Source organism: Prionailurus viverrinus, chromosome C1 (assembly GCF_022837055.1).
Source record: "Prionailurus viverrinus isolate Anna chromosome C1, UM_Priviv_1.0, whole genome shotgun sequence".
NCBI lineage: Eukaryota > Metazoa > Chordata > Mammalia > Carnivora > Felidae > Prionailurus > Prionailurus viverrinus.
In genome coordinates this window covers 161620143-161635969 of record NC_062568.1, presented here as the reverse complement: position 1 = coordinate 161635969, position 15827 = coordinate 161620143, and the positions used below count along the sequence as shown (strand labels likewise).

General features: G+C 39.8%; 1 protein-coding gene across 1 annotated transcript in view; it reads left to right on the top strand.

Annotated features, from left to right (window-relative positions):
- The window catches only part of ROR1 (receptor tyrosine kinase like orphan receptor 1), a 178943-nt gene that overhangs the window by 151692 nt on the left and 11424 nt on the right, over positions 1-15827 (top strand). The window contains exon 8 of the mRNA XM_047873562.1: positions 7310-7521. Within this exon, the coding sequence (XP_047729518.1) occupies positions 7310-7521 (212 nt within the window). The remainder of the gene's footprint in view (positions 1-7309; positions 7522-15827) is intronic.

The window sequence follows — 15827 nt, the reverse complement described above, 5'->3', positions numbered from 1 at the left end:
ATCCTCTGCAACTCAGCAAGGGGAGAGCCTGGGAACAAACATGTGAACCATACTCTTCTTGCCCTGGGCAGTTCTTCTTGTCCTGCCAATGTCTCCCATTGGCTGAACCTGACTGGAAGCCAGAGGACAAGGGTGCCCACTGATACTGTCCATAGAAGTCAGCCTCAGCATAGAGCTGAGGAGAAAAGACCAATACTGGATCTGAGGACACTCAGGGAAAAATATTCATCACTACCTTTAAATCAGTTACTTCGCAAGAAAGCCAAAAGTACAGTAGGAGTCTAAATAAGGTATGTCAAATCAGATTATAAAACTAGAGAACTTTGGGAGGAACCATAGAAACTATCCAGGCTCTATTTGACCATTGCCAGAGACCTTCAGAGACAGGGACATCTCACCACCCCAAAGAGGTTGTGGGATGGCTCCCACTGCTCAAAGTCTGCATTTGTAAGTCTGAAATCAAAACTTCTATGTGAAATCCCCTCATTTTTAAAAACTGTTGACCACTAACTCAAATTAGAAAAAACAAAAACAAAACTAATAAGGAACAAACCTATGTACTAGATCCAGTTTGTAACCTCTGGTGCATTTATCATCCAAATTCCAAAGTACCTATTACATCCTTCATTTAATTTTTAATTTGGTCTAAAGAGTATGTAGCTCTTCCAACCTTTCCTTACCCATCTTCCTCTTCCTCTGAATGTTTCTTGCTTTTTTAAAGCCATTCTTAAAAACATGGCTCTTAGACCTTTTTGGTATTTTTAAATCAGTGAAGGTAGAAAAGGATCATGATATTTTTTATCATTACTCAGTATCGCCAATGAATGTTTTTTTGTTTGGTTGGTTGGTTGGTTTGGTTTTTGTTTTTGTTTTTGTTTTTTTGCTAAAAGTGCCATATATAAAAACTTTTGGAGCAATTTCATTGTGCTATTTCTGGGTCCAACTGAGACTTCAAGTCTTCATTAAAATTTATTAGTCTTCCTTTTTCCTCTTTTCTTTTCTTTTTTTTTTTTTTTGGTTTTGTTACATAAAAAATTATTTAGTAGATTTGCTTAATCACGGGATTCTTTAAGCAAGAACTCTAATGTAACTGCAAGCTATAATATTTATTTGTAAAATTTCAATTGTTGTTTTTGGGTCATTATTTTAGCCTGTACATTTTATTTCTATACATCTTATTTCTATAATCAGGTATCTTTCCTAGATTTTGGTCATTTTCAAGTTTCATAAATGTATCATCATCAAGCAGTTAATGATAATGTCAAACAGGCAGGTTGGCACAAGCTTAGCTCTCTACAATTTGAGGTTGATTTAATGATTAACCCTTTTAGGGTACAGGCACATGGTAAATTTCAAATTTATCTGATGACATTATAATCTAGCCCTCCATCTTAGGTCCATAAGGATATCTTGGGTCTCGATCAAATGACTTGCTAAAGTTTAAATGTGCTTGGTCTCTCACTCTAAAATAATCCTCTCAGAAATGAAAGAGATTTAATTTTATAAAAATGATTGAATTTTGGCACTTAAAGAGTAGCCCAATTAAAAAGTGGGCAAAGGATTTAAACAGACATTTCTCCAAAGAAGATATACAAATGGCCAACAATATATGAAAAGATGCTCAGTATCATGTGTCATTAAAAAAATGCAAATCAAAACCACAATGAGACATCACCTCACACCCATTATTAGGACCCATTATTTTATAAGAAGAAGAAGAGGAAGAGGAGGAGGAGAAGAAGAAAATAGCACATGTTAGCAAAGATGTGGAGAAATTAGAGCCATTGTTCACTATTGGTGGGAAAGCAAAATGGCTCAGCCATTATAGAAAACAGTATGGATGTTTCTCAAAAAACTAAAAATAGAATTACCATATGATCCAGCAATCCTACTTCTGGATATACATCCAAAGGAACGGAACATAGGATCTCAAAGAAATATTTGTACACCCATGTTCATCACAGCATTATTCACAATAGCTTCCACAAAAGAGGTGGAAGCAAGCCCATCGATGGATGAATCCATAAAGAAAATGTGGTATTTACGTACAGTGGAATATTTTTCAGCCTAAAAAAGGAAGGAAGTTTGACACATGTAAAAACATGAATGAACCTTGAGGACATTTTACTGAGTGAAATAAGCCAGTCATAAAAAGACAAACACTTTATGATTCCACTTATATGAGGTATCTAAAATAATCAAATTCATAGAAACAGAAAGTAGACTGGTTGCTGTCAGGGGCTAGAGGGAGGGATAAGTGCAGTTATTGTTCAATGAGTATAGAGTTTCAGTTTTGCAAGATGAAAAAGTCTTGGAGATCTTTTGTACAACAATGTGCATACACTTAGCACTACTGAACTTACACATGATTAAGATGGTAGATGTTATTAATTTTTTGCCATAATTAAGCTTTTTTCAATTAAAGACAAAAGATTAGCCCAACTCTGTCCTTTTATAGAGGAGAAAACTGAGATCATAAGAATTTATAGACACTCCTGGTGAACTCATGTGGATTCTAGTTACTAAGATTTTTCTCAAGTGCTCACCAATGAGTTACTGTCCCTATCTTATTGTGGTTAAAACATTTGCTGAAGAGAAAAAAAAAATGTTAACCACTATATATGGCCAATCATAGTCTTTTTAAGAATTAATTTGAAAATACATAAGGCAATAGGTGATCTACTTAGTATTTTCATCATTAAATCAAGAGACCACCTAATGGTGGACCCAGCCTGCCAACTAAGGGCCTAGTTACCCCCTTTGCTCCTATGACTTCCAGGCATGTGCTTAAATATCACTGGTGTGGGCTCCTATCTGCTACAGACCCACTTATTTTGTAGCTTTCAACTAATAAATGGTAGCAATTCCTGTTTTTTTCTATGATTTTTATTTCTTTTCAGACAAGATTATAATTTAACTTGTTTATTTTATTTTACTTTATTTGGAATCGTAAGGTTCTGTAAGACTTCTTCCCACCTTTGCCGTATTTAAGATCTAAGAAATTTTTTGTTTTAACTCAAAGTAATATCCCAGGTGATGTTTCACTTTATAAAAGTACCTCTTGAATAAGAAGTCATGTTTACCTTGTTTTAAGCCTCAGGATAAGAAAGGAGTATTTTCTCCATTATATTTAATTACTAACCAAAGTATTGAATATCTTTGTAAAAATAAAAATAGGAATGTCAGATGTGAACTCTGATACCAAATTGTTGATTTTTAAAAGGAAATTAATCATGTGATCCAGACTAAATAGTTGGTTTCAAAAATCTCAAGTATTTAACTTGATGTAACTAATATGTGCATTTAACTTTTAAACAGTTATTTCAAAGTATTAAAAATCTTCACTGTTCTAATTTTCAGCCAGTTTCCTTTGTAATGCACTGAAGGTGTCCATTACCCTGTAAAGTGAATAGTAAGAATAGTGTCCATTGTTCTAATGTGATCTGTTTAATAGTGTGATTCCCCACCAGATATTAGCCCTCATTAAAGGGAACCTTGGAATCTTAAGGAGAATAATGAAAAACAATTCCATATGGTATTTTAATTTGTATTAGTAATAGAATTTTGAAAGCATAAAAGCATCGAAGGGAGACAGCCTTGCATTCCAACCCAGACCCTACCACTTTCTAGCTTTGTCAAATTATTTGTTCTTTCTTAGCCTTCTTTTACCTACATGTAAAATCGAGAACATCAAGTACCTGATTAAAGTAACGAATACAAATGATAGGCTGTTCAAAGAAGGTGAGCAAATGTTCATTTTCTAATTTTCCATGAGTAGGGTTAGTTGTTCTGTGGAAAGCTTTTATATAAAGTTTTTTGAACCAGACTGACTCCCTTCTGGCCTAATGCAGAGAGAGGTGTGTGTGGGACAGTGAGTGTGCTGTATCACAGGTTTACAATCGGTCTAAATTTGTTTTCTGTCACTTCCAACATGGCCACATATTGTTCTGCTTGATTATTTCACTTGGCAAAAAGACACTGTGGGCTCGTTTGCATATCCTCAGTGTAATCAGAAGGAGCCAAGTTTGACTGTGTTTAAAGATCCGGCTTCTTGAAGTTTGTTCTGCAGACCCACAGGGGGATTTGTCCCAGACCTCCCATTTACAATCAAAGGCGTTCCGTGAATAATCTGATACAGAATGAGTACAGAATAGAACTCCTTTGTTTGCTAGACAGGTGAGATCCCTACTTTCTCTTGTTGCTAAAAATCTGGGCCAGAAAAATGACTAGCATTACATGAGTACTAAATTAACCTCATTCCTTTTGTAATCATTACCCTTATAATGATTTCACTGAAAATCCAAGAATAACAAGAGGGATCCCCCCCCCACACACACACACACCGGGGTACTGAGAAATTTGAAAGTGTTTTTATAATGTTAATAGTCATAGCATCCAACAACTGTGTGGCAGTTTTCAGTTTTCTGCAGTTTTGTCATGAACATCATCTCTCACATGAAGCAAATAAGATTGGTAGAGCAAATTATCATTCCCCTTGAATAAATGAGGAGGTGAAGGTCAGAAAGTTTCTTTCCTGCTTAAGGTTATTTTGAATTTCCAGCCCAAAGTTTTTATCTCTGAATCCTTTTCTACTCTAAGGGTAAGGGATAAACATCGACTGATTTAGTTTTAACAGGTACTACAGTAATACTTTCCGTGTTACTTCATTTACTGTTCACAACAATTCTGTGAAATAGGTATTACTGGTCTCATTTTATAGATGAGTTTACGCAGAGAGGCTAAGTGCCTAATGAAAGTTACATAGATGATGACAAAGTCGGTCTTCAGAGGTTTCTGAATCTAAGACATACACTTCATTTATTCTGCCACACTGTCTCTAAAGTGTCTATAGATGGACAGATCTTAGATAGATAATCTATTCTAGATCTATTATATTCCTGTTATAGAAAATCCATCTGCTATGCCCTGTGGTAAACACTTTTCCATGTGATTTCTTTTTTTATGTTTATTTATTTTTGAGAGAGAGACAGAGAGAGAGAGAGAGCAAGCAGGGGAGGGGAAGAGAGAGGGCGGCAGAGGATCTGAAGCAGGCTCTGCACCGACAGCAGAGAGCCCAAAGCAGGGCTCAAATTCACAAACTGTGAGATCATGACCTGAGCAGAAGTCAGATGCTCAACTGACTGATCCACCCAGATGCCCCTCCATGTGATTTCCTTCTCTCTGTCCATCCACTCGCAGACATGCAGACACAATTGTTACGAAAGTGACTGAGACTGAGTTCCAAAGACAAGAATGACTACAATGGTCTCCAGAGATGCCTGGCTTATACGTTTACCTGCCACTGTATATAAAGTGGGGAGTGCAAAGGCAGCACATCTAGCAAAGCTTCTGTGTCATTCCCCACCTTTCAGACCTCCTGCCTCCTTCCTACCTCTGTGAAACCAGAGAAATCCTACCATAAGAAAATGGGTGCCAAACAATAGTCATTGTCAAATTACTGGCAGTGCAGTGGACTTTCTAGAGTAGGAGGTTATTACAGCAAGACCAACAGGGGAGGAGTCCTGGCTTTTGAGTTACTAGCCACATGTCCTGGGGCAAGTCACTTAACCACTCTGTCCCTCCACTTCCTCACCTATAAAAATAGCCATAAGGATGGCACCTGCCTCATGGGATTGGTTGTGAGGATAAAATTAATGAGTTAATGAAAAGTACCTACAATGTACCTGGCCCATAGCTAACATGATTTTGTGCTAGAGGACACTCAGTAAATATTAAAGCTGTTATGTTTATTATTCTCGATAAGCATATTTTACTCCTCCCCAAATCCCTCTGAGGGTTAACCCACAGCACAGTCCCAACACCCAGGTTTTGGTGCCCCTCCCTAACTTCATGTATTGAGTCTGTTTATGTAGGGAGAAGGCAATGTGATTTAGTTACTGCTATATCTCACTGAATAATGGGTTCCCAAGGCAGGTGCACGCAAGCAAGAATGATGTATAGTCTATTCTCTTTTATATGTACTAGGGAAGGCCACTGTTTAAAGAGACTTTCTGGGTTTCTCGACCACTCTAGTCATACTTCCCTTGCAGCATTTCTAACAACATATTGTAATTACCTTTTCTCTGTTTTCCTTACCCAACCATGAGCTCCTTAAAAGCAAAGGACATATCGTATTTAATTTTATATCCCCAGTACCTAGAATAGTCCTTGGCAGTAGTAGCTTTTGTTTATTGACTTACTGAACAAGTGGGAAGATGAGTGAATGGATACATGGTTAATTCTATGTTAAGTAAATAATCATCTCTGAATTTTGTGTCGATCTGAATTTTCATACCTTGGATTTTTCTTAAAGCAAGATAGCCAATGAGGTTATTGGTGATCAGGGCATGCATTATGTAACCCCTCTAATTACTGCCCATAATTCTTGTGTTTGTTTTGTCAGTCAAATAATTTATTAACATATGCCCAAAGAATTTAAAGGTCAGACTCAAGTCCATTTTTAAGAAGTATGCTTCATGTCTTTCTATACATATTATATACTTTTCCTAGCAATGGCAGAGTAGATATATAAGATTTCAAAAATATACTTCACAGTGTTAGTACTCATAATTATTGGGTTCATATGAAACCATTTAAGAGGAATTCTTGGATTTCAAAAAAGCATCAGGTTATGCAGCGATGCTGTGCTTGAGGAAATTGTAGACACTTTCCAAAATAGATACTTCACTTTTGCAGATGAATAGCAGTGAGGCCCAGACAGGACAATGATTTGCTCAAGGCCACACAGCTCATCAGAGACTGAGTCAGGTTCCCATGTTCTCAGGCCAGTGGCTTTGTGGACACTGGGACCAGGATTCTTAAGTGATGTTGATTCTGGAAGGTGCAGGAGTGGCCCTGTAAATCCAAACCAGCCAGGACAAGGGCATGATTTCTGGAACATCACATTGTCGTGGTTCTGGGCTAACAGCCAATTGTAGAAGAGCCCTGTGACCCACATCAATGCCCTTAGGGGTATCTAGTCCTTTCACATGATGTTTAACTCTTAACGTGTTAGAGAAATGCAGGTCTGCTGCTAAAGAGAGGCAAGATCAGAGGGAGACCCACACACATGCAAAGGCCTCATAATGTCCCTCTGCAATTTTTAAACACTTGAACTTTAAACTTTTAAACTTCAATAAATTATGTTGAAGGTTTGATAGAAACAAATTGTAATAAGCAATGGTTCCTTTTTTCTCCAGTGAATTTGTGTGTATAGAAGAATAGGAGGTCATTTTAAACTACACAATGTAATATTATACATGTTATTTGAACCAGAATGACTTTTGCTCTTTTCTATTTCTGTACCCAGATTCGAAGGGCTCCAAGGAGAAGAATAAAATGGAGATCTTGTACATACTGGTGCCAAGTGTTGCTATTCCTCTGGCCATTGCTTTTCTCTTCTTTTTTATCTGCGTCTGCCGCAATAACCAGAAGTCATCGTCACCGCCAGTCCAGAGGCAACCGAAACATGTCAGAGGTCAAAATGTGGAGATGTCAATGCTGAACGCATATAAACCCAAGGTAAAATCAGCAGTACAGAGATGCATATATTCTATAGGCTTCAGGTTAAAGCAAAACTTATCACCTTCCCCAGCTTAGAAATCAAATGATCTACAATCAGAGTTGACAAGCTATAGAGTTCATTTTCAGCATAACTATCTATCTCTAACTGTATCCAAGGCAGCCGGAGCATTCTTTCGTCAGTGTGTGCACGTCAGTGTTGGGCCAGCCATGTGGCTGCCTTACCATCAAGTCTGGGCTAGAAAGAATCCTTAGGACATCCTCTCTCCTAAGGATTCAGAATGTGAGCTATTTTTCAAAATTTCCAAGAAGGAAATACCATACTCTTCCAATGAACCTGAAAGAGATGAACAGAGAAAAAAAAAAAGCAAACAAACATGGTTTACTAACTTCACTATCAAAAAATCCTTGTATTGCACAGTAGTGTATGTAGACTATACACTTAAAAACGGTTAAGTTTTATGTGATGTGTCTTTTGCCACAACAACAAAACCTAAATCCTAACCCAGGAGTTAAGTTCGGTTAAATGCCTGACCTAAATCTGTTCCTCTTTGGTTTAAGTATATTTAAAGAGAAGTGTTGTCCTTCCTATAATCTTTGAATACTGTTTTATGATAGCCTACCTTAGCCTTCTCGTCTCTGTGATAAATCAATCCACTTCCTTTGTTTTTCCTCCTCATCTTTCAGCATGTGGGCTGCTGTAGGTCCTGGCAAGGAAGCCAGGGTCACCAGCCCTTACCTTAAATGGAGTGCACACACCACATCTTAAAGCTGAAACACAACAGAGGCTTTCTCTCCAGAAAGCCAGAACCTCAATCCCAGCCCTCTCACCAAAAAAGATTTCATTTAAATAACTTAGAAAACTTCCAAAAAGCCTGTCTTTTCTTCTTATCCCAACTCCATAGGACATTCATTCACTCATTCTACAAATATTTGTCTTCTCTGTGGGTTAGTGGCCATATTATTCATTTGGCTTTCATAAAGAGAAGATGCATCACTTTAATAAAATTTTAGGGAAAAAATGTCTTCATGCTCAAATTAACTAATTCTTTTAACTTGTAAGTAGATGTAGCTGCATATTGGGACTGACACATAGCCCTCATCTGATTGTAGTCTGCTGTGCAGTGGATTTTTTTAAGTTAAGAAGTCTTAAAATGTTTTTTTTTTCTATTGTAGTCCTATTTGTAGTCCTATAGAAACCTTGTTTCCTAAAGTTTTTGGATTTCTTAAATTTTAAAAATTCATTTTTAAGTATTCTGTCCCAAGCAAAACCACAGTTCTCTTAAGTGGGAATTTTTACCATTAAAAAAAAAATGAAGAAAACATGAAGACCACAGGGTTTACTAAGTGGCTTGGGGGACAGGTAAAGGTGGAGGTTCAACTGTTTGTGACACCCTAGCTGCCAGCTAATCAGCTTACATACATTACAGCATGTGATATAATGTCATATTTAATCCTTACATGATACTAGAAGAAAATAGAGGGGTAAGATTGATTGCATATTTGTGAAGAAATGCCTAGTTGACATTTTACATTTCCCATACTTCAAAGTTCCAGTGCAGTAGTCTTTATTCTGTGAGAGTCTTAGCCCATCATTTCTTTTTTTTTTTCTTTTTTAGTGTTTATTTATTTTTGAGAGAGCGCAAGTTGGGGAGGGGCAGAAAGAGAAGGGGACAGAGGATCTGAAGCAGGCTCTGAGCTGGCAGCAGAGAACCCGATGTGGGGCTTGAACTCTAGAACTGCAAGATCATGACCTGAGCTGAAGTCAGACACTCAACCGACTGAGCCACCCAGGCACCCCTCCCTGTCATTTCTGTTATTAAATGTTGAGAAACCTTAGAAATGCCAGAACTCTGGATGAGAGAGAGACCCGGATGGGGTTCGTCACTGTGCAAACGCCACCATCCTGGAGGGGCAGGCTCCTCATTGCTATGGCAGGAACCATGGGAAGAGTCATTTCCATTTGGGAAAATTGTCAGTTTTGTAGGCCAGCCTCAATCTGCAACTCAGTTCCATTTTTAGCGAGGTTTGTTTTGCAAAGCATGACATCCAATAGGCATGATGGTTTGGATTTATGCAGTCTTTCAGATAAAGGTCTCAAAGAGCTTTCTGGCGTAAGTGGAGAAAGCTAATGTGGGTCGACTGATACAAATTGATACAAATCAAGAACTATACCAGGAACTTTCATAGTCATCATCTTATTTAATCCTCACAATGATTCTGTAAAATAGGAGTTATTATTCATACTGTACAACCAGAGTAAGTGAGACTCATACAGATTAAGTAACTTGTCCAAAATCAAAGAGCTAGAAATTGGAAGAGATGAAATGTGAACATAGGATTTTTCATGACTAAATAAAGTCCTTGCTCTTGCCTGACCCCATAATAACTTTTTCACGGAACAAATCGTGCTGGGAAGAGAGAGTGGGAGGGGGTCAGGCAAACAACTAAATATGATTCCATTTGGTCAGTTTGGGCTGAACACTAACCACAGGCATCACCCTGGCTTGTGATAAATCCTTAAGAGGCTTGTGTAACAGCCTCACGTCTGAATGATATAGCTCCAATCCTGCCAAAGGCATGTGAAATTTGGCCAGAGCAGTAATAGTCCTCTACCCTTTGTGGTTGTAGAGACAAATGTGAAATATACTGAGCCCGATTTTCCCAAAGAGTTGGTGAAGTAAACATTGTTTTCATCATTTCTGAAGTGTCCCTTGCAAAATCTGCCAGTGCCAAGATTTCTCCAACCCAGGGCTTAAAATTCAGCCTTAAACGTCCCTCAAGTAATTCTGAACCACACTGGATGTAGGAATGGCTCAAGAATATTTGACTGGGTTGAGGAGGGGGAAAGGAGACAACAAAAACAAATGCTAGCTCTCTTTGTCTTACTCTCTTAAGAGATTTGGCTCCAATCAAATTTGAATTATTCTGTTGTTTGTTTTGGTTCTTACTGAGTGCCTTTCCTGGAAAAAGCACAAAGGACTTTGTAGACCTTAAAGAAAATTCCTAACTGTAAACAGTCAATCTCTAGAAGTGCTTTGAAAGGTCACTGACACATAAATAATACATGTACCTATAAAATCTAGAAGGAAAGAACACACATAATAAAAGAAAAGAAAAAAGAAAGGAAGGAAGGAAGGAAGGAAGGAAGGAAGGAAGGAAAAGAAAGAAAGAAGTCCTGAAAACAAACACCCTACCAGAGTAAAATCAAAAGGATATTTAGAGGCTGAGATGTAAAAGAATGAAGCATGGAAACTGGTCTGCCCAAGCCTTATTCTTATTTCTCCTCCGTCAAATCAAAAGTCCGAGACTCCAGGGTTTTTATTGATCCAAATGAATATGGCCTTCGGGGTTTAAATGGTTTTTCCATCTTTCTCCACTTGCTGAGCTGCTAAACCCCTCCCCCCGCCACACACACACACTTTTGGATTAAGAAGAAGCTCCTCAGGGAGATTAGAAACCCATACCCTCCAGAGGGGACAACAGCAGTCAAGGACAAACTGGTTGACAGACCTGGCTTGAGTCTCTAGAGAGGCAGGTGAGGCAATTGGAAGTTAGAGCTCAAGGAGGTTTGAGTTTCTTTCTGACCTGTGGGGAAAGCAAGCCAGTGGACCAGAGAGGCACCTCCACTCTGAGTTGTGCGCAGTCAGAAGATGGGGACGCCCCTATGGCTCCACCTGCAGTTGCCCCATGGCCCTGAGAAGTCACTTTTCTCAGCAGTTCTGAGAATGAAATAGACCCTGTTCATATAAGTTACTGTCAGTTTGTTTTCTTTTTATTTTGGTAAGCAGATTTCAAGCCGTGCAGTTGGATAAGATAACCTGTCTTTTCCATCTTTAAAATTCCCTGATGAGTATTCTAGTGATGCATGAACTAAGTAGGATTTTTCTACATTGAATTACAAATTTTACAATGCAAGTGGGTGTTTTTTTAAAGTACTGTGGAAAATGAACCTTCTCCAAGAAGCCTGGGAAACCCTAACTTCCCTTCTCCTGGATTCTTTTCCTTTGCCTCTCCCTCCAACTCCCCAATTGTCACGTGTCTGAAAAACAGGGCATTGTCGGTAAGGGGAAAAAGCTGTGGATCAGTCTCCTTGGGGAGTGAGGAAGGTGGCCCAGCCTCCCACTCAAGCACAGTGGCAGGGATGGGGGGCAGGGTTCTGTCTGTGAGACATGTGACTCACCTACGTGGGACTCTGGTGCATAGATGGGTCGAGAGATGGAGGAGTTTGAGAATAGAGGATAAGGAACAGTGGGTTGGGCTTGGGGGGGGCCACAGCCAAGGCCTGAATAGGCCTTGGGTCAAACTCCTGCAGCTCCTGGCTGGCTGGTATCAGGAACACTTGGGGAAAGCAAGATTTGCCTGGCTTTCTGAAGTTGGTGGCTCTATTTTCTCAGTTTACCCTCATCTCTTGCCAGCTTCTCTGTTTCTTCACTTCCAGGAAGTTCCTCTCTCCTTTTCCTTTCCAGCCAAAGTAGTTGCTGAATGTACTGACACTTGATTATATTCTCTTGGCCTGTCCCTTTTGCCAACAACATACTTGCATCTAGAAAGCCCTACTATGGCCTGGCTACCCCTTTTGAGCCCCTGACCTTACCCAGTGTCACCACACTTGGTGCTAAAATGTCCTCGAAACTTTTTCACTCAGTCCTTAAAGCTTTTGTCTCCCCGGACATCTGATCTCATCATTCTATTGACAGGGCCCTCTACGGAATCACCAGTGATGTAATTCAACCCAATGACCTTTTCCAAGTCTTTATCCTCTTTAATTTCCCTGAAGCATTGGACATTCTGAACCACCATCTTGAAATACTTTTTCTCTTGGCTTTCCTCCTATCCCCTCTGTTTCCTTCACTGGTTCCTCCAGTTCCTCTTTACCTCTCTCCCTCTTCCCCCTTCTCTCTCTCTCTCTCTCTCTCTCTCTCTCTCTCTCTCTCTCTCTCATGCTGATTTCATCCTCTGGCATTGCTTTAGTTCCCACTTGATATACATTCCCTAATCTAGAAGGACACATCTCAAGCTATAGAATCCTTGCTCCCAGCACCTAAGGATCCATAATCTCCAGGCCTAACATACCTTTACAGCCACATTTTTTTTAGTCTATTTCCAGGAGGTAGTTTGTTATACTCCAAAGGGCAAGGACTGAGAGGAGAGAGATGATTACAAATCTGTGTTCCATTGATTACTGGCCATGAGATCTTAAGCAAATTTTCTGAACCTTTGTTTTCTCACTTGTAAAACAAGGATACAAATAGGGGTGCCTGGGTGGCTCAGTTGGTTAAGCGTCTGGTTAAAGATCTGACTCTTGATTTTGGCTCAGGTCATGGTCTCACAATTCATGAGTTCGAGCTCCATGTCTGGCTCTGTGCTGACAGTGCAGAGTCTACTTGGAATTCTGTCTCTCCCTCTCTCTCTGCCCTTCTCCCCCTACACCTCTCTCTAAAAATAAATAAATAAACTTTAAAACAAAGCAAAACAAAATTTAAAAAACACAAGGATACAAAGAGTACTTAGAGATTTTTCTTTTTCTTATTTGGAGGTTCTAGCCAGGGAGCACAGCTTCTTATATACCCTTGACCAAAGAACAGTCCTTCTCTATCGGGGAAGGTCATCTTCTTTGGCCAAGCAGGCAGCTTCAGGAGGGATGTTCATGGAGTGGTGAGGGAGGAAGGGGACACCCGCTAGGCAGCCCGATCAGCCAAATCAACCCTGGCAATCAATGGGGTGACAGATGTTGCAGGCAGATCACTCTCACATCCGATATTTTTGACAATTTGAGGTAGTGTGTCTGGCACTTCACTGGAACCTGATTGCTAGAAGTTACTATTATTTTGGTACAGTGATGATACAAACAGCCACAAATATTTCAGTCAACTACCAAATGCTGTGCACGGGATAATGTGGGTTGGGAGGAAGCTATGGGACGCAGCAGCCCACAGCATTAGCTGGGTGAAGAGACAGGCAGGGGAAGCACAGCGAAGATACTAGAGGTATCTCTTTGGACAGTTCTGGTATTCCATTCCGATTGAGTTAGCATAAATCCCCTGCCCCACACACCCTGTTGACACCCTGGATAAAATCCGTCAGGGTGGAGAGGGTTTGATGGTTAGGGCTGGGAGGCTTCCAGTACAGAGCTTCAGCTTCAAGCTACATCTGTAGAAACTTTACTTGTGGGGAGGATGAGTATTAGAAGTGGATATATTATAAGTGGTATTGCCGATAAGCTAAAGCACATCACAAACATTATCTCAATGGAATCTCCATTATGACCTTATGAAGTAGGTGCTAATTTAAGCCTGATTTGGGAATAAGAAAAGTGAGTCTTCATGCCACTATTAAGTGGCAGAGCCAAAATTTGAACCCGGGTCTGCCCAGGTCCAGAGCCCACATTCTTCCCCATTTCACTCGACTGCCGTAACTTTCAGGTGGACCAAAACACACGAGCTCAAGTTATGAGCACTTGGTGGCTCAAGCTGACATTGAAATTACTGGCCTCTGTTCTGCCTGTTTCCAGGCAGGATAGAAGCTCTCCCACTGACATGGTCAAGTAGCCACCACAGAATCAACCCTGGTCACCACCAGACATTCAAAGTAACCATCAGAAAGTTATGTCATACAGAAAAGAACTGCTTCTGAAGTTAAATCACTTCCAGAGAAGTGCAGCTGAACTCTGGGCCAACGTGGCAAACTGTTGGTTGAAACTCCCTCCAGAATTTGGTGGCACTTAGCTGGAAGGCACTTAGTTCGACTGTAGTCTTTGAGAATGTCCATAACCTCCCAAAATGAATGCCTGTGGCCTTTAAGTTTTTAAAACATAATCACTTCCATTTAGGAGTAGAGTCCATTCCTTTACAGTTCGAACACTGCTTACCTCAGAACCAGGGAAATGCACAAGAATGGAAAATAGGCTTTGGAGTCAAGCAAGTTCTGTCAACAGTTAAGTCCAGATACAAAGAAACTTCTATTTTATATGTTCTCCAGGGCTCTCGTGCCCAGCTCAGGCAAAGGCTGCTGTGGAAAGGGTTTCTTCACTTGTCCCAGTCAACTAATGAGGACAACAGAGAATCAACAGGAGTAAGATCTAGATCAGAGACTGAGAGCAACTATACCTTGACATTCCAGTCTTCTACCAGTGTGCTTTATGCTTTTAAAATGGTGAAGCCCTTTAAGGATCAAAATGAAAATTGCCAGTTATTGCTGGAAGAATTCTCCAGGTTTGGAGCAGACGTAGTTGAATTTGCATCTTGGCATCACCACTTAATAGGTGTGCTTCTTAAGCAACCTCTTAATTTCTTGATCCATAAAATGGGGACATCACAGTATGAATCTCATGAGATAGTGATGAAAATGAAACAAGCTGATGCACGAAGCACCTAGAGAAGTCACTGGGAAGACAGACTCTGCTGTCCAACATACAACCTACCAGCTGTGCAATCACTCTCTTTCTCATATTTTCCACCTGCAAAATGGGGGTAATAGGCAGAGTGACCAATTTCATGGGGTTGCTGTAAGGGTCAAAGGGGTTAATATGTACAAAGTACTTAACAGCCTAACATATAAGCGCTCCAAAATCAGCTCATAGGCCTTATTATGGTCTCAGTGTCTGTCACAGGACACGTATTCAATCTATGGTAGCTATTGTTAAACTCAAGATTACAGACATCTATGACAAGAGCTGTCTTTACTCTTCATACTTCTTGCATGGGTCCTCATATACTATTCTATATGTATACTCTTTGGTATATAGCATATACAGTATCAGTTGACTGACTGATACAACCAGCTATGAAAAAAGATCCCCCACCACAGGCTGCACATGAAAATAGAATAAACTGGTGACATAGCCCAAGCGATAGAGTGATTTAATTTCAAAGCCTTGAATCTCATTAAGATAGTAGCAGAATACAAATACAGTAAACACCAGTCAGTGGTCCTTATCTTTTCTTTAGCTGGCATTTCCAAAGCATCTTCTGAAGCAAAGTATTAGTTTCTCTGGCTTCTATAAGTCAAAATTGCTCAACCAGGTTCTTCAGACACATTGTGGTCATTCATCATGCAAGGAGTAGAGATCCAGACTGCTAGTGATTGTCTGACCCAGAAAGCCATATTCTGCTGGTTCTTGAAGTGAAGCCTTCAGTTCAGGAGCATCCTCATCACCTCAACGTGTCAGAAATGCAGTACCTCAGACCTACAGAATCAGAAACTCTGGAAGTGGGGCCCAGCAATCTGTGTTTTAACAAGCCTTCCAGGGGCTTCCAATGCCTGCTCTGAATTAGACTATGCTGATATAGTCTATATCAGAGATG